The sequence below is a fragment of the Protopterus annectens genome, chromosome 7.part0 (genome assembly GCF_019279795.1).
Source record: "Protopterus annectens isolate FY-2018-M chromosome 7.part0, PAN1.0, whole genome shotgun sequence".
NCBI lineage: Eukaryota > Metazoa > Chordata > Ceratodontiformes > Protopteridae > Protopterus > Protopterus annectens.
Genome location: NC_056739.1, coordinates 313568212 through 313592736, shown reverse-complemented (window position 1 = coordinate 313592736; position 24525 = coordinate 313568212). Strand labels below are relative to the sequence as shown.

General features: G+C 40.3%; 1 protein-coding gene across 6 annotated transcripts in view; it reads right to left on the bottom strand.

Moving 5' to 3' along the window:
* Positions 1–24525, bottom strand: part of IKBKE (inhibitor of nuclear factor kappa B kinase subunit epsilon) — an 889499-nt gene that overhangs the window by 316950 nt on the left and 548024 nt on the right. For all 6 annotated transcript variants that reach the window (XM_044076852.1, XM_044076857.1, XM_044076854.1 and 3 more), the window contains 3 exons: positions 17275–17333; positions 17072–17163; positions 9871–9972 (listed from right to left, as the gene is read on the bottom strand). In XM_044076852.1, coding sequence (XP_043932787.1) covers positions 9871–9972; positions 17072–17163; positions 17275–17333 — 253 coding nt within the window. The remainder of the gene's footprint in view (positions 1–9870; positions 9973–17071; positions 17164–17274; positions 17334–24525) is intronic.

The following is a 24525-nucleotide window of genomic DNA, read 5'->3' as shown; positions in this document are numbered from 1 at the left end:
GGAGGGGAAATAAGGGAAGAGGTACAGGAAGGTTTCTGAGTAATAAAGCACACAGCAGAACACCAGGGGGGAGAGAGGCAGGTTCAGACAACTGGTCCTTCTCCATTCCCTGACCATGAAATCTGTTTTAACTGTGGTAGGACTTGGCATTGGAGAGGAGAATCTCCTTACAGACAGAGAAACAGGAAAATTGGAGCACCTGGGGTACCATAATGGTCCCCTCACCACCATTAATACAGACTCAGAGAAGTCAGAAAATTCCATATAAACAACACTCAGGTGAGGGAAAAGAGGTAAGCCTAAATACTTTAGTACAAATTTATTAAAAGGGACTTTATGTTAAGTGCAGGAAAGAAGGAAGTCCCACTTGAATTGATACAGGTTGCCACTAGGTCTGTACTTCGTTCAACTAGAGAAGTACCTTTATCTAAAGTGAAAGATAAAGCAGTTGGGGTGACCAATGTTCTGTTTTTCTGGTGTCACAGCCTATACCTGTGTTCTTGGGACCAATAGAAGAGAAGCATGCATTTATAAGTACCACAGCTCCAGTAAATTTAACGAGAAGGGATAATGTTAAGTGAACTGGGGTGTACCATCTATTCTACCCCTAAGGGAGTGTATTTGGATGGCAGAGGGGGGGAATGTTTTAGCAATATTAAATACTAAAGATGAAACAAGCATCACAGATTCATGCAGATGAGGAATTACTGCAAAAGCTACTCAGACATATATGGGGAAAGCATTCTCATGAGGTAGGACAGCTAAAATCTGCAGAATCAGTATAAATATAGACTCCTTCCCAGAGTATCACAATATCCTCTGAAGCCAGAAGCAGAAGGAAATACAACCTGTTATTCAGTCTTTTACAGCAGGGAGTAATCAACACTGCTAGAAGCTGTTGCAACACTCCCATACTTCCGATGCAGGGAGTAATCAGCACTACTAGAAGCTGTTGCAACACTCCCATACTTCCGATCCAGGGAGTAATCAGCACTGCTAGAAGCTGTTGTAACACTCCCATACGTCTGATGCAGGGAGTAATCAGCACTACTATAAGCTGTTGTAACACTCCCGTACGTTTGATGCAGGGAGTAATCAGCACTACTAGAATCTGTTGTAACACTCCCGTACGTCTGATGCAGGGAGTAATCAGCACTACTATAAGCTGTTGTAACACTCCCATACGTCTGATGCAGGGAGTAATCAGCACTACTAGAAGCTGTTGTAACACTCCCATACGTCTGATGCAGGGAGTAATCAGCACTGCTAGAAGCTGTTGTAACACTCCCATACGTCTGATGCAGGGAGTAATCAGCACTGCTAGAAGCTGTTGCAACACTCCCATACTTCCGATGCAGGGAGTAATCAGCACTACTAGAAGCTGTTGCAACACTCCCATACTTTCCGATGCAGAGAGTAATCAGTGCTACTAGAAGCTGTTGCAACACTCCCATACTTTCAAACGCAGGGAGTAATCAGCGCTATTAGAAGCTGTTGCAACACTCCCATACATCCAATGCAGGGAGTAATCAGAGCTACTAGAAGCTGTTGTAACACTCCAATACTTAACGATTAAAAATCCTGGTCAGAATACTTACAGGGTTGTGCAGGATGTGAGAGCTGTAAATTAGGCAGTACTTTCTTGTCCAGCTGTCCTTATCCCAGCAACTACTCTTAGCTGTATGCCACCACTGACTACTTATTTCTCTCTCACAGATTTGTACTCAGCTTTTTTTTCTATACCTATACACCCTGACAGTCAGTATTTGTTTGCTTTCGCATATATAGGACAACAGTACACTTGGACAAAGGTACTTCAGGAATATACTGAATTCTCTATCCATATTTTCACAAATCTTAGATGCACTTGGGAGGATCTATAGCTTCCCTACCAATCTGTATTAGTGCAATATGGAGATGATTTACTTCTAGCATCAGACACTCTGCAGCATTAACAGGAAAATAGTATCCTGTGGCCAAAGTTAGCGGAGGAAGGACATAAGGTGTCAGTAAATACTCCCGCTTTAGCTTTACCAGATTAGAGAAAGCCATTCCTACTCTTCTATAATGAGAAAGGTGGGTTTGTATCAGGAGTGCTTATACAAAAGCACGGGGAAAATCACATACCTTTGGCTTATTACAGTATGGCACTGAATCCAGTGGGAAAAGGACTACCAGTTTGTCTAAAAGCAGTTGCTTTAGCTCGCCTGATGGTAGAACACACTGGTCTAATCATCCTCGGACATGAACTTACAATTTCAGTTCCCCATGCAGTGGCTACCCTTCTACTAAAAACAAAAATGTACCATTTCCTCTCCAAGGCTGACAAAATGAATTGTAGCTGGTTTCCAACCAGACTGTTAAAATGGTTCCGTGTCCAGCTTTGAATCCTGCATATCTGCTGCCACCTGCAGGAGAAGGGAGAATTACATGATTGCATTATTATTACTAATCATTTGCTTTCTCCTAGGAAGGACCTGACTGATGTCATGATTCAAAATGCTGAATTAGAGCTTTTTGTGGAAGGAACTTGTGACAGGAATAAACAAGGATATTTGGTTGCTGGAGTTGCAATATGTACTGAAAATGATATGATAATACAAGAACAACGTGAAGGAGTTATTTCAGCTCGAGTGGCTGAATTAGTTGCACTTGCTAAGGCAAGGAAATTTGCTAGGGTTAGAGTGGCGAACATTTATATGGACAGCAAATATGCATTTGGAGTGGTGCATGACTTTAGAGAACTATGAAGACAATATGGGTTTCTGACATCAGCAGGCACAGAAATTAAAAATGGAAATAAATTTCTACTACATGACCTTCTGCTGCCCAAGCAGGTATTTGTAGTGCAGGTGAAAGCAAATAGTAACGGAAGTGACATGCTGTCAAGAGCTAACAATCTGGCTTGATAAAGCAACAAAACAACCTCCTGGGTTAAACAGTCATCTGATCTCTATAATGACAGTATCTGAAACACTAACAGTGTACTTAATTATGATACATTAATTACTCTGCAGGATGAGACATCAGAAAAGGAGAGAAAAAATACATCAAATTAGGATGCATGAAGTCTAATTTGGTATGGCAGCATCCTGATGGACATATTGTGGCACCTCAGTCCACACTGCCTTGGATGGAAAGATTGTTTCATTTGCTGAATCATATAGCGAAAAAAGGTTTAACAAATTTACTAAATTGCTACTGGTTTGCTCCATCTTCTCATTCTTTGTTTCAAGAGTTGTGAAATTTGTCTCTTATAATGTATCCAAGCATTGAAACTTAACTTTCCACTCTACTGTCCCCTTGAAGACCAATTGTAAATCTTCAGCTGAAGCAATGTGGCAATTTCAAGAATGTCCTAGTCGCATTCTGCATGTTTTCATCCTGGGTAGAAGCTTATCCATGTGTTAAAAATTATGCTGAAACTGTAGCTATAAAGTTTTTGAAAGCATTTATATCAAGATTTGGGGGTACTTCACACTTAATTCTGACAGGGCACACATTTCCCTGCTAAGATTATAAAGAAAATTTCAGGTTTTTAACCTAAATTTGCAACTCCACTATCCACACTCACCTAGTTTTGATTGAACACATTAATAGAACCATTACGATAAAGCTGGGAAAAACATGAAGGGACTGGTCTAAAGTGGCCTGATGCATGGCTTTTGGTTCTCAAGAGTATAAAGGCAGCAGTAAACGCAAACAGAAAACCTGGTCCTCATGAAATTCTTATGGGCCATCCCACAAAAATGCCATCTGCTCCACCTGCTCAAAATGTGGATCTGAAATTGATGATGCACTTTTAAATTAGTATTCAAAACTGGTCTGTTTTAGAGAGACTGCACCAAAGGACTTGGGAAGCCCTTCTTCAACCTTCAGCTCAATAACAATAGAATGAGGCACCAAAGTTACACACTGAAACTATCCACAGTAACTTTATTTAGAAAAGAACAGTAGGTGAGCGCTTTCACAACTCAGTGTTGCTTCATCAGACAATGTTAATGCAGACCATGCTTGGATAAATACTTAAGCAATCAGTGTGGTTTCAACTATTTAAAGCAATACAGTCAAATAATTTAACTATTAAAACTATTAGTACAAGCTTATGCAAACTGTGTATTTAAAACCAACCTTAAAGTACATGTCTCTCTATAAAAAACATCATTATTGACCATAATATATGTAAAAGTATAAAAAATATATATAATATAAAAATGTCCTATATAAAATCTTAAATATATATATAAGTAAATACAAAAGCTTGATGAACCATAGTACCACATTAAAACCTAGAAATTAATGTTTAAGACGTCTTGCTTTAAGGCAAGGGACTAGTGAAGTACAGCCATTCAAGCCCAGATATCTATCTGCATTCAGCTTGATAATCCATTTCTGTTCTAACTCTTCCGTATAATTTGCTATGTCCCCACCTGTATTTGTCCTTAATACTTGTTGTAAAACCAAAAATTTGAAGCAGTGAGTACTGTTTGTATTTAAAATATGATTTGCTAGGGCATTAGATTGTTTCAAATTTTCTATATCCCTTTCATGTTCTAATATTCTATCTATCTTTAAAACCTTCAGCTCAACCCTGCCATAATCTGCAGCATGGGGATTGGATCTGTGTTAGTGTTTCAGCAAAAATCTTCTCTGGAGTCTAGGTGGAAAGGAGACATATCTTACTCTTCTTACAACTCATACTGCTGTTCAGTGTAATGGCTTTCTAACTTAGATCCCTGCTTCTTACTGTAAGGAGACCTGCCTGCTATCCATGGGGATGAAGGATGAGGCCCTTCCTGCTTTTGATGGCATCATTCCTGATGATCCCACCTCATCCTTCAGCTGAGTCAAAGACCTGTCTGCAAGTACTACATCAATATGCAATAAATCTTAAAATCACAACCGCTGGGTCTGTGCACTCCAGAGGAGACATTCCTAAGATTCTGGTTCTAGCGCTTCTGAAAAGTTGTTGTCTGAGGAAAAACTAACTTGGCATAATGTTTCATCATCTTCAATTTTCAACTAGCAGAATCTACACCAGGAAATACCTGCTATGTAAAACAAGGCACAGTTCATGTAGGTTACAGTAGATGTAATGTGACTCACATGCACATGTTTTAAATGAACTGATCTGAAATTTTACAGCTGGGGACAAAATATGGGCATGCTTAATTACTCATTTCATTTGTGGAGATTGTGCTTATCCTGGTCTTTCCATAAGCTGGTCTGAGTGCTGCTACATAGGCTACATCACCCCAGCCATCCAGTATTTTTGGTGTCCTCTAACTGACCGACTGAAAAAAAATATCAGTACACCCATATGAATTGGTTAATAAAATTGCTCAACATATTCGTATGGCTCACAGGAAAATGACTGAAATGAGGGCCATGGTGCTGCAAAATCATCTACCCCCTTGACTTAATTAGATCATCTAAAGAAGGGGTTGTAGACTCTTACATAAGCGCTATTGCTCTCATCTTTTCGATTTTCACGATGAAAACAAAAAATTAGCAGATTACATGAATGACACTGCTAAACTCTAACCAGAACTGAAACAGTGGACATTATTTGACTGGTTAAGAAATGTGTTTTGAAATACAGGAACTAGTATTTTGTAGAACTTGACTGTTATAGCAGCTGCAATTTTTCTTATGGTTTTAGTATATTCTTTAATTAAAAAGAAAGTACTTAACTGTTTGCCATTGTTTGTTTCATAATGATTTCTACAAAATAGATACCCTGCAACATATTTGTTTGACAACTGTAATAAAATGGTGTGTGTGTGTGTGCATATATATATATATATATATATATAACTAAATATATAAAAATGGATCTAATTCGCTAGACCAAACGCTCACTTACTTGACACCCAGTTGCCCGTGACAAGACTAACACCTTCAGAAGACAGACGATTCACGCGAGGTAAGTAACTGCTTGGCCATCCGGATTAAATTAACTAAACTAAGCAAGACTAAACCCACTACCCCCACACCCCCCAACTAAATATACCAACTCCGAGAACACACTACTGCGGGGGTAAGGGTCAAAATTCAACAGGATGGCCAAGCGGTTACTTACCTCGCATGAATAGTGGGTCTTCTGGAGGTGTCAGTCCTGTCGTCTCGGGCAACTGGGTGTTGTGTAAGTGAGCAGTCAGTCTACTGAAGTAGACCCATATTATATATTTTATTTATTTATATATATATATATATATATATATACACACACACACACACACACACACACACACACACACACACATACAGTGAATGTAAGTTCTTTCTTTTATATATTCTAATTCTGAATACTTATGCGTGTCAAGACACTAGCAGTTTCAAATGGAACATTACATTCTTTTCCTGTTATTTTAATAGACAGCAAGTAGCTGGAATATGTTTCTTGCTTTCTAAAAGCAAATTCTATAGCTGTGTTACTAAATGAAACTAGGACAGTAAATAGCTATGTGAAATATCAAAGATGTCAGACAGGCATATTCTATAACTTATCCTAATGAAGTTATCTCAAGTACAAAAGTTTATTTAAGATGGTAAACAGAGCCCAGGATGGGAAAAATATGCAGCTCTTCTTCTTTACTAAGTGAACAATGATAAGCTCACGTACATGTACTTTTCGTGTGAACAGTATCTGATGTATTAAGATTTTACCATACCCTGTGTGCCTCAGTCTACCCAATGTCTTTTAAGGTATAACAGGGTTATATTTGTTTTACTATTTTGGGATCATGTTAGAAAATATTTGATCACCCCCCCCCCCCATGAGCTGTAAATTCAAATAAATATTATATTTGTATAGCTAGCCATTCTGTCTTTACAATATTATTTACCATAACACTTTTATGGCTTACTACTTTTTCTTGGGTTTTAACCATGCCTGTTTGTGATCTATGGTAGAAAGTACTTAGTTGTAGCAAAAAAACTGTTCAGCCATATCTTGTGGAATTTAATACAGAGGTCCTCCATCCTTGCGTACCTTTTTTAAGGAAAAAGCACCACAACATGGCAAGTTTCTCCTATCCAGCAATCAGCAGAAGGCTTGCAATGAAAGCATCACCCACCTGTTTAGACTACCTGTGATAATTACACCCTTTAGAAACCTGTGGCCTAACTTCCAATTAGATATCACAGTTGGTGTTTTCCAGAACCATCTATGATCCACTCTGTCATCTCCCATTACTGTCCATATTCACCAATATATCTATTCTCTCTTGTCCCATCCAGGGTAACCGCCCAGTAAGTATTCTCCCATATAAACCATTCAGAAATGCTGTTAATCTTCTACTATAGTTTGGCTATTAGGGGAAGCCAAGTGTAAGGAGTTAAAACTCTAAGGGAAAGGCTGATGTCCCTACAGAGGCACAGAACAGCCACAAGTCAGTAGGCACCAGATACTACTCAACCTTGGTTTGTTTTTTCTGAAAAGAAAATGCACTAGAAAGCAACAGATTTAAGCAAAAATTTAAATGGCACAACATGCCTATGAAAGTGTTATGTCCCCCATGAACTATTCTACCTTTTAATCCCAGTTTACTAACATGGCATTTAGGCAGATAAAGTGGTCACATTTGTCACTCTGTACACACAGCCTAGCGTGCTTTATTAACACACTGATGACAATTTCAATAGCAACACATTGATGTTGCTGGAGAAATTTGGAAAGGTCTGGGTCAGAATCTGGACTGGAGTGCTACTGGGAAAAAAAGTGTTGGTGGGACTGGTAAAGGGCAGTGGAAAAAGGGACTACTGGAAATCTAAGACCAGCAATGATCCAAACATTTCTGGTTACAAGTGTGGAACTCCATAAATAAAGCTAGTTTCAGAGGTGTTGAATCAGCACAGTTAATAGGGCAATGGAAAGGTTAAATAGGATTTTTTTTCATGGAGATAGTGAATGCTATAAACATCATGCATCACTAACAATCCACTTGGTTAGAGGTCTAAGTGGATACTAAAGATCAAGAGCCATCAGAGATCCACAGAATGTGTGAAAGGTTTCTGTTGAAGGATGGACATCCAAGGAGAGCAAGGAGGGAGATATGAGAGAAAATAAAGGGTTCTCTCTTAGCATACGGAAGATAATTTCCCACACTCTCTTAGTTTAAGGCTTAATTTACAGAAAATTAAGGGTTAAATCTGGCTACATGACCAAGCATTGAAAGGTGTGACACTGAAAATCCACACATCAGCCATAAGTAGTCAAAATACTTAATCAGAAGTAATGGATTTAAAATAATGTGAACAAAATGTTTTAAAATATGACTAGCTATAAGAAAGCAAACATTAACTGAAATATTACATATAGTCTGAAAAAATATTTTGTACTATAGGTTCTTAGGTAAGTACTAGGCTAGCTGTCCTTGTGGGCCATTTTAAGCCTAGCTAGTTGTCCTCAGAGATGAGACTTCAAGCCTCAACCCAGCCTGTGAGATAAAGACTCACCGTTATGCCAGTGCAGATAATCAGAAATATTAGATTATGTATATAGAAAACAGTTTCATGAATAGAATAGCTTAATCAGTAGAGCTTAAATGTTATAGTGAAGTTTCACTTTTTGTTATAGTGCTATATTTCTGTGAAATACTTGAATGCTAACTGGTTAGACTTGTTCAGCAGGGAGATGCACAAGTTCTGTGAAACTATTAGTGTTTGCAAACAAACTTTTTTAGGGGAGACTTGCAATAAGTTTTGAAGGGCTTGTTTGATACACTGCTGCCTGAAGCAATGTATGTTCTACAATGCAAAAGGTACAAACACAAGGGCTAGTAGTCTGCCCAAATATAAGCATCGACTGCAGAAGAAATGGGCCTTTCATGCAGAATGACTTCAGCTCAAGAACAAACCACCTCTAGACATCCATCAGACTTCGTCCATGTGAATCTATACCGAGCCTTCTGTGTGCAATGGGATGGAAATGGACAGATGGCCTTCATTTTTTCAGTCAATTTCAAGACCATGCCCTAGTATTAGAACCCAACATACCATGCTGTTGCTGATCACCCACTCCTTCCAAATATTCCCCCTCCCAGTCACTGATCTCAAAACTCCATCCAAGTTAACTACGAGTATGGTGTCCAGTTTCCATGAAGTTGCTGAAATGCAAACCCAACACAGATTCACTGTCCTGCTGGTCATTTCTAAATAACACACTCATCCACAATGATGATACAATCTGCAAATACCAAAGTTCCATGTAGTTAGTGCCCCTAAAATATGTCCACATCTGCCATCCGAATAGGGACATCCATATGCAATTTGGATTTTCATCTCTCTATTATATTCATGTCCACTATATACCTAGTTATTTCCTAAACACAGTTGTTTTATCATGCACCGTCATTCTTAGCTCCATCTAGTTTCAACATTTTAGCCAGCCATGTGTATAAAACTTCTAGGTCTAACATTCAGCTATGAATTCCTGGCACTGTACATGTTTAACAATTGAAGATCACGCACATTTTTGTTCAATATTCCCTGACTGATGTAAAGTCCATCACCCATTCAGTAGCATTTTTCAGGTTTAAATGATGAATTCTGACATCACACCAAATTTCTCACTAATTGCTAATATCCAGTCCCTGCAGTAGTAATACATCACAAGCACTGGACTTTGGCAGCCAAACTCACAAATGGATTCATTTAGTCTCCGATGTGTATCAGGACAGTAAGCATCATACTTTAAATACTGACACAACTACAGTCTCAGTGTAGATTATGACAGGTGCTGTCTGTACAGTGCTTTATTAACCCCCCATGTCTAATCCCCAAGATACTTCACATCCGATTTCTACATCTTCAGTAGCAGTTGGCTAACTTGTTATAAACAATTTGATACAATTTATTAGCACTTACAGCTTAATGACTTTGTCTGTGACACTCCAGAAGAACTTTGTTTTTTGGGACAACATTTTTATTTTCTCTGATGTTTTACTGCATTCTCCCTTTACATTCTCACTGGGAAAGAAAACAAAAAGAATAAATGCTTTTCCTTCAAAGATCTGTTTTATAAAGTGATGAATGGTATTACTATTTGCATTTCTGGCCCATTTGTAACAATACTTCATATCACAGCATTAACTATACAAGTGCATGTTACAGACTGACTTCTCACCTGCTTCCTTCCACAAAGGTTATTCACAATCAGCAGCCTTCAAAGTCACTTTGCAACAGATGTTTTCTTTCTAAGTAGAATAGGTCCACTTCAAATTATCAGCTATAAAAGCTTTGTGAATACATTGCAATTTTTCCATTTGAACTCCATAATGAAATCATTTTAAGTGATCCTCCATACATCTTAACATGATGCTTTTAGTTTCTCATATTCATAAACTGTCAAACATTTGAGTATGAAGAATCACGCTAAACCCTCCAGAGAAATTAACTAGTACATAATATTACATTAGTGTGCATTGTCTGACCATCTCCTTTATTCCACTCTTTCCAATGTGCTATATTACTAACCAGTATCATTAAGTGTTTATGGAATGACATCCACACCACCCTTTGCAAAATGTGGCACAGCAGGACCATTAGAAAAATAGATACCACGTGTATGCAAAGGCACCTGACGTGGTACAGCAGGACCATTTGAAAAATAGATACCACGTGTATGCAAAGGCACCTGACAAGTTAATATGGTTATACAGGACAAAATGGAAAAGGCATTCTAGAATCTAGTTATTCTCTCTGCTGCATTCATCTAGGTTGTTTGGTACTGCAGTTCTGCATTATGGCCAATTATTATGTAAAGCAAGTATTTAATATTCAGGATACTGCTATAGTCTCCCTCCTGCTGGCCAAGTTCTTGCAGATACTCAAGTTTTCTTCTTTGTAGCTTCTGCAGAGAAAGGGTTCTTTGCAGAACCTGGTCATTGAGAAGCAAAAAGAATAACCCAAACGCAACCTCAACCTCTGGCATTTAATGTCTTCAATAAGCTGCCGTGAGACACACAGCATACAAAACAACTTCCTCACAATGCCTTTACTAGCGGTCACCCCGTTTCTATCGTCTTGTCACCACTGGGCCTCCCCTGTGGCTAATGTGCCAAGCATACATGTGCTACCATTCAGTACCTTACCATACTCTCTCACACACTGATGGTCTACCAAATCTTCTCAGGTCAAAGCTTTTGCCTCTCACTGTTGATGCACACAGTGTCCTCAAACATTCTACCCTACTGCCAGCAAGTGGTGGAACGTGGTCAGTTGGTCATAACTGATTAAGCCAGTTCAGTCAAGCTTAGACAACCATGTGCAAATCTGCTATATTAAAAAATATAGCTTATACTCAGCATTGGCAACTATAGACTATCATGTTGGGGTGTTGTATGAAAATGCATCTGTGAAATTTAATCTGCTATTCCTGTTCAAATGAGATTCATTTAAGCAGTAAAAGATCAAGAAACCTAAATGCCCACCCTGCTTCCTGAGAAAAAGCTAATCATATTTTCAGCACCAGAATCAGTCAGCAAAGACTCCATCCACTCAAATTTACTTTTTTAGTCTCATTTGCCAGTTTAACAAAGAAATGCCACTGATGAGGTATGGTACAGTTCTACGAAAGTCGACTCCGAATACTGTTTTGTATACAATAGCATTGAGTGGATTGGGGGGGGGGGCTCAAAATCTCAAAATGTTTTCATAGGTAGGTACTAGGCTATTGGCCCAAGGGCCTAAGTAAGCATAGCCAACAAGGTTCCCTAGCTTATGCCACCCAATAAAGTTATTTTCCTGTGCCCCTGTCGAGCAGAGGCACAGAAGTGATCCCCAGGGTGTATTTCCTATTTCCCATCCAATCATCAAGATTTTTCTTGAAGAGTGCTAATGAGGAGCTTTGTTTCATATAGATAGGTAGTTTGTTCCAGAGTATGGGAAGTCTCTGGGACAGGAATCTATCCCTCCAGCATGTCCTGTTTATTGTGGTGACAAGGTTTAGGTCCCTAAAGCATGTAGCTTGCAGGGATTGGGATTTCTTTTGGTGTAGCATGTCCAACAGCTCTGGGTTTGGCATAGCTTTATATGTTAGGCAGAGATCACCTCAGAGTATGTGATATGCTACGGAGTAAAGCTGGAGTTTTTTGAGACCATCAGTGTAGGGCATCTGTTTGAGGCCAGTAATCCTCTTTGTGAGGTACTTCTGTGGCCTTTCCAGCTGCTGCAGATGTCTTGTGAGGTACATTCCAAAAGGGGCATTGTGCTCTATAATGGGTCTAATGAGTGTCGAGTAGAGGGGAACAATGACCTCTCTTTTTCCTAGATGAGAACCCTTTTGTGATGAGGTGTGCCACGTAGAAGGATTTCCTGACTACTGTGGCAATTATCAAAGGAGAGTCTACTGTCCACCTGGATCCCCAGGTCTCTTATCACACATTCGGCATTAAGTAGACTGCCGCTTATGTGGTAGTTCATGGGTACAGAGTTTTTACCAAAGGGGATGACAATGCAATTTTTGGCACTGAGCTTGAGGCCATAGCTCTGACACCAGGCATCAGTCTCAGTGAGGCCCTCCTGTAGGATGTCCACATCATTTGGGGAGTCAACTATGGCTCCTAGTTTGCAGTCATCTGCAAACTTCGTTAGCCAAAGGCCTTCTGTGTTAGCCTGTACTTCAGAGAAGTAGATACCAAACAGGAGAGGTCCAAGGACTGAACCCTGTGGTACTCCATTTGTCACTGGCTTGAAATCAGATTTGGAGTGTGTAACTTTTACAGTGTGGTTTCTGTCAGTGAGCTAACTGGCAGGTGGTCACAGAGTGTTTCACACCCTCTTATCCAGTGTGTTGTGCCCCTACTAAGAATAATCAACTCCAAGATTGATACATTTTGGTAGAAAAGGGGCAGTGGAGTCCAAATGGCTCAGTTCAGGAGTCTGGTATGCTGAGTACCTTGATTCGGTGGCAGATGACATCTGTAGTTGTTATGACACTCATTCTACTTCCCTGCTAGGTACAACAGGCACATATGCAAAGTAAATGCACCTACATATGCATACACATACTCCCGACCTGAATCTGTATGCGTCTGCATATGCACACACACTATCTACCTGAATCGGCATGCACCTGCATATATACACACATACTACCTACCTGAATCTGCATGCACCTACATATGCGCGCACACACACACACACACACACACACACACACACACACACACTCCCTACCTGAATCTGCTTCACTCCAGCACTCTGTTGTACCCGCACCCCCTACTTACCTACCAGTGATTTATCGGACAGTAGCTGCCCCATATTAACTACAAAAAAGCCCACATTTTATTCAAATTCCTGGCATTTTTTTTAATTATGCAGCTAAACGTAGATCAAATGTTTTCCTTTCAAAATAACAGGGCTTTTTTTGGGCCAGTATACACTGGTATGACATACCGGCACCTCTGCTGCCCTGTTTCTTTAAAAAAAAAAAAAAATGTCTTTGTTAAGGGCGTTCTTTAAGAATGCCCTTTGTGTTGGGTCGCACAAATACAGAAGACCTTGTGTGTCTGTGCCATGTGTGACCGATCATTTACATCTTCCTGGTCCGCGCGTGCGAAATTCGAATTCCTGAAGATGTTTGGACTGTGGACCATGACCGGACAAGTGAGTGGTAGGCATTGTGTGTAGGATTGTGTGTGTGTGTGTGTGTGTGTGTGTGTGTGTGTGTGTGTGTGCAAGAAATAGGTAGGGGTGTGTGTGTGTGTATAAGTAGATAGGTGTGTGTGTGTGTATAAGTAGGTAGGTGAGTGAGTGAGTGAGTGAGTGAGTAAGTGAGTGAGTGAGTGAGTGAGTGAGAGTGAAATGTCCAGATGTTTTCAGAATGTAAGATTATAGTCTCACATACATGGTCTGTTTCTCATAAAATCCCTGGCAAATCACTGAGGATTAAGACAGCAATTAACGGCAGACATTTGAGCTATAGACTTCATATCCTTCAGAAAAGTTCATACTAATGCAAAACTTGTTGTTCTATCAACTTTCTAAGTTTGGAAGAGCAATATTTAAAAGGTGTTCCTATTTTTGGACATTTGCCCCCCCCCCCCCCCCCCATTGTGTGTGCCTTTGTCCAGATTTCTTGCTCTAAAGGGTTGAGTGGTATGGGGGAGGGTCTAAGAGGGAGGTAGGGGTGTGTGTGCAATACCTCTCAACTGTACAGATTTTCACAAAATGTCCAGAATTTTGCCTTAGATTTTTGGTCTGTTCCTCATAAACAATTGTTTTGTTTTTTTGAGACATCACCGAGATGATTTAAGGATTAAAGTTACTAACTAATGACACTCATTTGAGTTTATTTTCAGACTTCATATCTTTTAGAAAATACATTCCAACACAAATCCTGTTATTCTAGCAACTTTCTGACTTTATAAGAGCAATATTTAAAATGTGTCCCTAGTTTTGGGCCTTTGTCCCCCATTATAACAGGTTTTGCCCAGACTTATTGTGCTAAGAGGTTGAGAGGTATGGTGTATGTGTGTGTGTGTGTGTAAGAGATTGGTAGCATACCCTCAACTGCCCATTTCTATGCAGAACGTCCAGAGTTTTGCCCCATATTTTTGTTTTTTCCTCACAAAAAGATTGAAGTTGCCAAATAATGACAGCTATTTGAGGTTTACACTATATATCCTTTAGAATAATGCATATTAACACAAATCCTGTTATTCTAGCAATTTTTTAAGTTCGTGAGAGAAATATTTATAATCTGTTCCTATTTATTTTAGACTTTGTCCAGATTTCTTGCATTAAAAGGCTGAGGGGTGTGTGTGTGTGTGACAGTGAAATGCCCTAGTTAGGGTTAGCAGGTGGTTAGTAATTTGCTTAGGCTCAAGCCCTGTACCTTAGCTACAGGAAACAAAAGCCTGAATCCTCTACCCAAAATATGCAACAGTTGTGCTTAGCAAAAGGTATCACTGTTGTGTGTTTAGAGTTATAAAGCAGTGTTAAGTAGCAGAGTAGGTAGCATACTTTTGTTTTGAGGCAGAAGGCTGTGGATTCTATTCCCACAGCATGTAGATGGATTGCTGATACTGTGTTGGATTTTAAGAGGGTGGGGTGCTGCACTCCTGAGTATGTCCTCCTTTGGATAAGATGCCTAGTATCCCTAAATCTGTTTTAGTTTGCTATCTATTCCCTGTTGCACTATCACCAGCTTATCATTTTATGTAACACAGGCAATTTATTCTTCAAGGGCAGCAGGTAGTGAATGTGTAGATGAAATACTTAAATATATATATATATTTTTTGCTAGCAGCAACCTTTTCATTAGTTAGTTAGATCTCTTTAATGTGGAATTATTCAGATGACTTTTACTTCTGCAGAAACTGTGCATATTGACTGATATTGATGGGTTGTAATGACAGAAGTTTGAGTGGCCTTTTATGGTTGAAATTTTCTGAATTGGGCAGTTTGGGCATTATTGGTTCATATGTTTTATTTCTTTGCATACTGGCTATAAATTTAAAACATGCTCTAACAAATGGTGTTGTATTATACAAAGGATATAATTTAATTACTATATATTATAATTTAATACAATCAGGAAGGTGAATGAAAAGAAATTTTGCATGGTCCTAAAAATGTGTGTAATGATCTATAATTTAAAAACAGCCGAACGGTAAACAATCTGCCACTGGCCAAATGCATTTTCTTTGAATGTGGGTTTCAATGCTGTTTCAATAAATGTGAGTTTCAAAGTCACAGAAGTTTTAATGCTAAGTCTGTTTTCATTATGAGACTGTATTGCTTTGTTTAGCAAACGTCTATCAGTGTTTGTGCTGGAAAATTTGAAATAAAAGTTTTAAATTAAATCCAAATATCTGTAATCACTATAGAAGTAAAGCAGAAAGCAGTATGCACACAGAGTTTTGAACAGTGTTTATGGCAACTGGGGAGAAATAGCCAAATAATGGGACACAGGAATTGCTGCTTGGGGGGGTTAACACAAATGCAACATATGTGTACCACCACCTATTTACAAAAAAAATTATTTTGATTGCAATCTGCCTAACTGCATAATCTCGTAAGACACAAACTACTGTCATAATCCATAAAGTAGAGAAGATTAGCATCCCGGGGGAAAGAACAGGACATGTGGACATGAATATTCCTGGAAAAACAACTAAAGGCATGATCATGAATCCACACAGCCTTTAGAAAATTGCTGGCATTTAGTACTGATAACCAAATTTCAAAATAGAAAAAGCACATCAACATGGGTATGCTGCAGGTGCATGCAACCTCCTGATACGTCACAGTTACATAATTTGAATTTCTGAATGTGGCTGGGAAACTCAATTTGTTGGAGTAGCACAAAAATGTAATGTTTTGTATTCTGAAAATGTGCACAAAAAAAATGTTGAAAAACATGGTCATGTGTCACTTTGGTACAAGAAGGCAGTGCATGCATTTTAAGTATTTAGAGGCATATGTAACTGCAGAAGCCATCAACTGCATTCCACAAAAGCACCAGTTAGACACCATTTGGAATGCGAAGTCTAAGAGCTCAGCATGTATGCTATGTTTTTGAATATAATTGCTGGGGATTTTACAGTAGCACTTCCAGAGTAGTCACATAGTATATTTTCTGAGTGTTACAAGCATGAATAGTCATAGAATATGGAAAATAATTCTGAAAAACAGTAGTAAGATGTTTCTGCAAGTGCAGACATGAGTAAGGATGTGGTGGGGAAACCTCATCTTAACCAGAGTTGTGTAAAGACTAATGAATACAGTAAATGATTACAAATGTTACGTAGGTGAGCAAACCTCGAGTATTCTTATCATGTTTTTGAGACTGCATATCCTAAACAAGATGGCAAATTTGAATAATCCTATCCAAAGTATTACACATCTTAGCTCTTGTGGTGTGAAATAATCCCACTCCCTACATGACTATATGGGGGTTCCCCCCTTCCAAACGTAGTGCTCTGTTTAACACGGACTCTGCCACACTAATTTCATTCAAAATTCAACTGTCAACTGTCTGTTGATTCCACATCTGTGTTCTACTCTAATCACAATATGCATTTTTTTAAATGAATCAAAGATAAAAATTGCATTAACTTACATTATCCAGAACAGTCCCTGTAAGACCAAGTGTTGCCACAACAGAAGGGATTTTGTTATCCTTATAGTTTGGTATACTGCATTTACAACAGCCTAGGACACACAGAAAAGGTACATAAGCAAAAACCACATTATGCTAGCTCACAACAGATGAAGTCCAGTGGTAAATAATGGAGATCTTTTTCAAATAAAACATGAACGTACCTTTGCCACACCAAAGTCAGCAACTGGGTCATATTTTGGAGGGAATGATGGGAAGTCAGCTGTTCAAATTAAGCAAGTGAGTGAAGTCAGTCACATTCAACATACTCTCAAACAGGCAAATTAAGAATATATGACAGTTTGCTTTTTTTTTACCTTGGGTAAGTGCACTGTAGGACTGAGAAAAAAGTGCTCGTTCACAAAAGTTTATCTTGCATACGAAACAACATCCTCTCCAATAATATAAATACTGCCATGTTGGCACAATGCCCAAACAGAAACCTTAAGACAGTTATGGAAGAATACCACAGTGTTCTGTTTAAAACTGGTATCTACTTTTTGGAAGAAGAGGCAAATGGTATAAAAAGTTTCACCCACTCTGGTATTTATAAGCTGGTTGTGGTACTTGCTTCATCTGTTTGGCCATTCTCACTGACTGGACTGGATGGAGATCCTTGCCATCCTTAGCATCACATGACTGGGATAATAGTGTGAAGCACAGTGCACTAAATGACCCACGAACACGGTGTGTGCACTATTACTTTGCCATCACTTTTATCTGTTTACCACTGCTTTACCTTGGATGTGTAAATGTCCAGTTGGTCTGGTTACAAACATGAACTTTCTGCAATCTGGCAGTTTTAATTTCAGCCAGGTAAAATGATGGTTTTCTGACTGCTTGCAACTACACTTGTAATAATAATATGATTTGATTCTAACTAGAACCACCATAAGTTACCATTCCAGTACAATGGTTTTACCAAGCAAATAAGGAGAATACTGGACAGAGGTACCATTGTTTTTAAATCTTGGGAGAAATCCACTCAAACTTTAAAGGAGAACTGGAGTCATCTGCATATGTCATGCTTGCAGCAGCAAAAAGTACAGCTGTGTGCATGTACCATAAATGTAGATGTGGTGTATTCACTGTCACAGTATACATAAAGTACAGTTGTGTACACGTACCGTAAATGCAGATGTTAGAGTGTATTCACTGTTGCAGTATACATAAAGTACAGTTGTGTACACGTACCGTAAATGCAGATGTTAGAGTGTATTCACTGTCACAGTATACATAAAGTACAGTTGTGTACACGTACCGTAAATGTAGATGTTAGAGTGTATTCACTGTCACAGTATACATAAAGTACAGCTGTGTACACTTACCATAAATGTAGATGTTAGAGTGTATTCACTGTTGCAGTTATCACATTTGGGTTATCTGCTTGCAGTAGCCCTCAGTCGGCCTGATTATCAACGTCTTGGGTCCTGCGTCGGTTGTTCTCTCATCTTCCATGATGTCAGGTAGTCAGGGGTATAAAAGCATTCAGCCGACGCCATTACATCAGTTTTTCTTGCCTCAGATGTCAGGTGCCCCCATAATAGGAAGCAATTATATACAAGTTTACACCTCCAATAAAAAAGCAAATACACCAAAAAGCTTTAAGCATAGTAAACAAGAACAGAGGTATAGTTAATAGAAGTCAGGGGGCTGGAGGAAGCGTAACCAGGACTGCAACAGTGAATACACTCGAACATCTACATTTATGGTAAGTGTACACAACTGTACTGTGTTCTTCATGTTTCACTGTTGCAGTCATCACATTTGGGTAGATTCCCAAAATAAGGATGGGAGGAGGTAATTAGATAGCATTAGGACCAGCTATAAGGCCCTGCAAGACTGCAGTGGCAAAGCCAGCTCTGGAATTAGAAAAAATTGGCAAGTGGTAATGCTTGGTGAAGGTATGTACAGAACTCCAGGTAGCAGCTTCTAGGAATGCCCCTGGTAGGGACCCTCTGAGAAAGGCTGTAGAGGTAGATGCAGCCCTGGTTGAATGTGGTCTTATCCCCTATGGGGTAGGTTTTCCACGGTGCTTACAGCAGAAATGAATGCAATGGTCTATCCACTTAGAAATGGTTTGTTTTGAAATGGCCTTCCCCTCTGCTCCTGCAGCAAATGCAACCAGCAGCTGTTCAGATTTCCTGAGAGGTTTAGTCCTGTCCAAGTAAAATCGAAGTTGTCTGTGCACATCCAAGGAGTGCAGCATTCGTTCCCCTTTGTTCTGTGGATTCGAAAAAAAGGTTGGCAAATGAATGGACTGATTAAGGGCCACACTGGATACCACCTTGGGCATGAAGGAGGGATTGGTCCTGAGGGACACCCTGTCCGCATGAAAGATGATGAAAGGCTCCACTGCCATGAGGGCCTGTAATTCAGACATCCTTCTTGCTGAAGTGATGGCTAGAAGGAAGGCTGTTTTCCAAGAAAGGAATTTCAACTCTGCATTTGCAGCTGGCTCAAAGGGAGGTAGAGTGAGATTTTCCAATACAAAGTTAAGGTCCCAGACTGGAGTAGGGGCTCTCCTGGGTGGTCTTAAGTTTTTGGCCCCTCTGAGGAACTGCTTCAGCAGTGGATGAGAGAAGAGGGGTGGGTCTGTATTGTAATGAGCTGCTAAGGCTTGAATTTTGATGGAGGAAAAGGAAAGGCCCTTGTGAAGCATCTCAGTTAAGTATTGAAGAATCTGAGGTAAATTGGGCGCTGCTGTGCCCATCCCCTGAGTTTGGCTCCAGGAATAGAATCTTTTCCATTTTTTAGCATAGGATTTTCTAGTACTAGGCCTCCTTGCCTCCAGAATGACATCCATCACTTGCTTACTGAGAGATGGTAATGGAGAGATCAGGTAATTAGCCAGGCTGCCAGGTTCAGGGTTTGAAGCTGTGGGTGCAGAATCTGGCCCTCCTGCTGGGACAGGTGCCATGGTGCCAGAATTGACACACTGTGCAAGAGGAGGTACCAGTGTTGGCGTGGCCAGTCTGGTGCAATCAGTATTGTCCGTGGTTTGTTCTGTTTGATCTTTAGTAGTACCTTGGAGAGGAGAGGCAGGGGGGGGGGAAGGCATAAACTGATAGGTTTTTCCAGATGAAGGACAGGGCATCCACTTTCCAAGCTTGTTTGTGGGGAGTCTTTGTGCAGAATTTGTCCAACTGGTAGTTCTGGGGGGAGGCAAACAGGTCCATCTCTGGGCTCCCCTATTTGATTCTCAACATGTTGAATATCTTTGGTTCCAGTTTCCACTCATGGGGGTCCATGAGATTTCTGCTTAGGTCGTCTGCCAGTGTATTTAGCTTTCCTGGCAGGAATTGAGCCTGTAGGTGCACTTGGTAGCTCAAGGTTGTTTTCCACAGAGCCATGGCATGTCTGCAGAGAGGGTATGAGCTGGTTCCCCCCTGCTTGTTTATGTACCACATAACAGTGGTGTTGTCCATCTTAACCATTACTTGTTATGGAAGAATGTGGTCCTTGAAGGCTGTCAGAGCATTCTGTACAGCTAACATTTCCTTTTGATTGATATACAGGTGCATTTGACTTGGGTTCCATTTGCCCTGAATGCACTTCCCTGCCAAGTGAGCCCCCCATGCATAGTCTGATGTGTCTGTTGTTAGGGTTTGGGCGGCAGGGGGTAGAGTAAATGGCAGTCCCTTGTTTTGGTGGCAGGCCTCTGCCCACCAAAGAAACTATCTGTAGACAAGGTATGATAGGAATCATTGATTCTAGATCTTGAGAATGTTGACACCATAGGCTTTTTAGATACCATTGTAGTTTCCTCATATGCAGTCTTGCATATGGAATTAGTAGGACTTGCAGTATTTTCCTTGCAGACAGCTGGGTCTTTGTGGCCAGTAGTTTGAAGTAGGCTGTCAAATGAGCTTGTTTCTCTGGCATGAGGTAGGCCATCTGGGAAGTATTATTCAGGCTTACTCCCAGGAATACAATTTGTTGGCAGGGTACAATATGTGATTTATTTTCGTTTATGGTGTACCCCAGTGAAATTAGCAATTTCTTTACAGATGCCAGATGATTTAATAGTATGTCCTGGCTTTCTGCCTGAATTAGACAATCGTCCAGGTATTGGTATATTTGAATATTTCTTTGCCTGCAAAATGCAATGACTGGAGCTAGGCACTTTGAGAATACCCTGGGCGCAGTAGATAAGCCAAAGGGCAGTGCAGAGAACTGCTAGTGCATGTAGCCTGCTTTGAAGCATAGGTATCTTCTGCAAGATTCCCTTATTGGGATGTGCAGGTAGGCTTCCATTAAATCCAGTGTTGCCAACCAGGCATCTTTGCCTAGCATAGGAAGCAGCTGATGAAGAGTTAGCATCTTGAATTTTGGGATTACCAAAAATGTGTTTAGGATAGACAGGTCCAGGATAGGACACCAGGAATTGTCTTTTCTGGTTTCCAGGAAAAGTCTTGAGTAGAAACCTTGTCCCCATTCTTCTGCTGGGACAGGTTGAATAGCCCTGATGCTTAAAAGAGAGAGAACTTGCTTTTGAGCCTCTGTCCACTGATTTGGGGGTAGATCTGGCCAACCGTTTGGGGTTGGTAAGGAGTGGAAGTGGAATCTGTATCCTTTGGAAATTATATTTAAAACTCATTTGTCCTGGGTAATGCGTTCCCAGTTTTTTTGCCTGCAAGGTAATCTTTCCCCCTAAAGGAACAGTCAGTTGTGCAGGGCTTGGAAGGTTTAAAGTTAGTCATTGAGACAGTCTACCATAGGGGGGAGTCTTACTACTCCCTGCTTTGGAAGTGGGAGCCCCCCACTGCTTAGTCCTGTGAGTACCTTGGGACTGAAGCCTGGGTGTTCTGCTGGTTCTGGATTTGGACTGAGAAGGCCTGGAAAAGGCTGGAAAGGACCAATTCTTAGAGGGCCAATGCCTACTAAATCTGGGAGGCTGTACTTGCAGGAAATCTTTAACAGTTTGCATAGATTTAGCTTTTTCCTCCATCTTTTTAAGTACTACTACTGCTTTGTTGCCAAACAGGCGGTCTTGGTTTAAGGGATCATCCAGCAATTTAGGTTTAACATGATCTGGCAAAGATTGCTCCTTAAGCCAAGCATGCCTTCTAAGTACAGACCTAGTGGCAGCAGCCCTGCAAGATGCCTCTAATGAATCAAAACTACATTGCAAAGTATGTTTTCCAACTTGTTCAGCAGAATGCATTAAATCCTGCAAATCTTTATTTTCAGCACAGTCAGGAATCAGTATAATTTTCTGTTTAAGCAATCCAATAATATGCTGCTGATACTTTAACATATCAAACTGGCAGTTTAAGGCCCTAATGGTCAAGGTTGCAGAAGTGTAAACCTTCTTACCCCATCTATCCAGCAACCCTGGAATCTCTATCAGAGGGGGTAGGATTTTTGGTAGTAGTAGCCTTAATGCCCTTGGGTCCCTGCGAAATGGTCTCAGGATCTGCAGTAAGATTTTTAGAGGAACTTCTGAGAGTCAGGAACCCTGTAATACCGATCACATTCTCTGGGAACAGGAGGTAAAGAGTCAGGGGCCAGGCTAGATTCCGAGAAGGCACCATCAACAATGTCCAGTACAGGGGGGATAGCTAAAGGCCTGTGTTGGGGCAGGAGTAAGAAATCTCTAAGCCTCTTTTAGGAGTCAGAGTAATCCTGGCTTTACCAGCGAAAATTATCCCTAAGAGTATGCAAGGTTTCACCAAAAGAGAAATCCTCTGGAGGGGAAACAGAGGGAATAGAGTCCTCTGCATCAGAATCCTCATAGGTAGATAAGGGTAAATCCTGGTCATCAGAGGAAACAAAATGTCAGAGTCCTGATCAGAAGAATCAGAAGGAAAATCAGCCCTAGGTCTCTTAGAGGGGGAAGGGTGGGCTTCCCCTGATTAGAGTAATAAGGTCTTCAGTCATTCTTATCATTTGTTTTTGAGGCATAGGGGCCTGATCATGCGGTCTGGGAGTCTGTTTTCTAGGCATGGATCGAGTTTTAGGCCTTGAAGAAGAAGATGGCATTGGTTTAATATGCAAGTCAATAGGCCTGAATCCACCCTCAGAAGCCGGTGTCCTGCACAGCGGCCACGGACCCATCCAAGGTAGAGACATCCTCAGGTTCCACAGTCAAAGAAGCATCTCGCAGCATACCAGACTCCGAATGGGTCTCGGTAGAGGCCTACAAATCTGAAGTAGTGGGTATCAGGGGCTGCAAAAGCACCTCACCGAGTACCGGTGAACTGGCGACTAGCTTAGGAGAAGCATCGTCAGCAGCTTTGGACCTATGTGGTCCATCTCTGTCTTTATCTTTGCATTTTTTCGGAATGTCGGTAGTCAGGTGGCTTACCGAAGCCATTTCTGGATAATTGAACCGAGTACCAAAATATTTAGAAGCATAAATAAACAGACTATGAATAGTTTGAGGTTTGAATAAGGCACAAAACTGACAGTGAGGTATGTTGTGGTCTGGGCCAAAGCAAGGAATGCAGTACGAATGAAAATCTTTGAGGTATTTGCTTTCCACAAGAAATACAATTGTTAACTTTTACTGACATCGGTTTAGAGCAAGAAAAAGGTTCCCCAACATAGCTTAGTTGAAGACTTCGGTTCTGAAACTCGAAAATAAAAATTTCAGGAGTCGGCTGACCAGCACTTGCGAACTGCTTCTGCTTCGGGCACAGCACGGCAAAAAAGACTGATGTAATGGTGTTGGCTGCATGCTTTATATCTTTGGCTACCTGACGTCATAGAAGATGAGACAGCAACGACGCAGGACCTAAGACGTTGATAATCAGGCCGACTGACTGGCTACTGCAAGCAGATAACCCAAATGTGATGATTGCAACAGTGAAACATGAAGAACATCCCTAAATACTTTATTTTATACTCTCCAGCGGGAATGTAAATGCTTTTCTGTAAAAATTCAGATTTCCACCAAGAAGTTGGTGTTATGTCATACTTGCTTGTCTGATGCCAGTTGACCAACATCTGAGGTCATAAATTGCTAGTCTGATGGTGAGCTCATCCAACACTGACAAAAATGTGTTTGCTTGCTGCTTAAGCAAAAACAGGCTGTAATTTTGAAGATGTACATGGAAACCACAGAACTAGTTGTGGAATTTCAAACTATATGATTAAATCTTCTTTAGGATTCTCCCCAAAATCTATAGCTATGAAACTAGTCCTTTGTCAACAGTTGTGGCATTTCACCTAATAACCTCAAGAAAATTCTAGACCTCATTAATGATGCCAGAGGTACCACTGTTTCAGGCATTCTGCTGAGGTCTTATAAGATGATTAGGAATCATAACACATTTTAAGTGAAGAGTTTGCCTCCTGTCAATCAGAATATAGCTAAAACTGTTCACACTCTGGGTGACAGGAGAAGATACTGAAGAAAGATGTAGCTGTGATGAAGAATGGAATCTCTAGAAAAGGACAATCTTAGACTG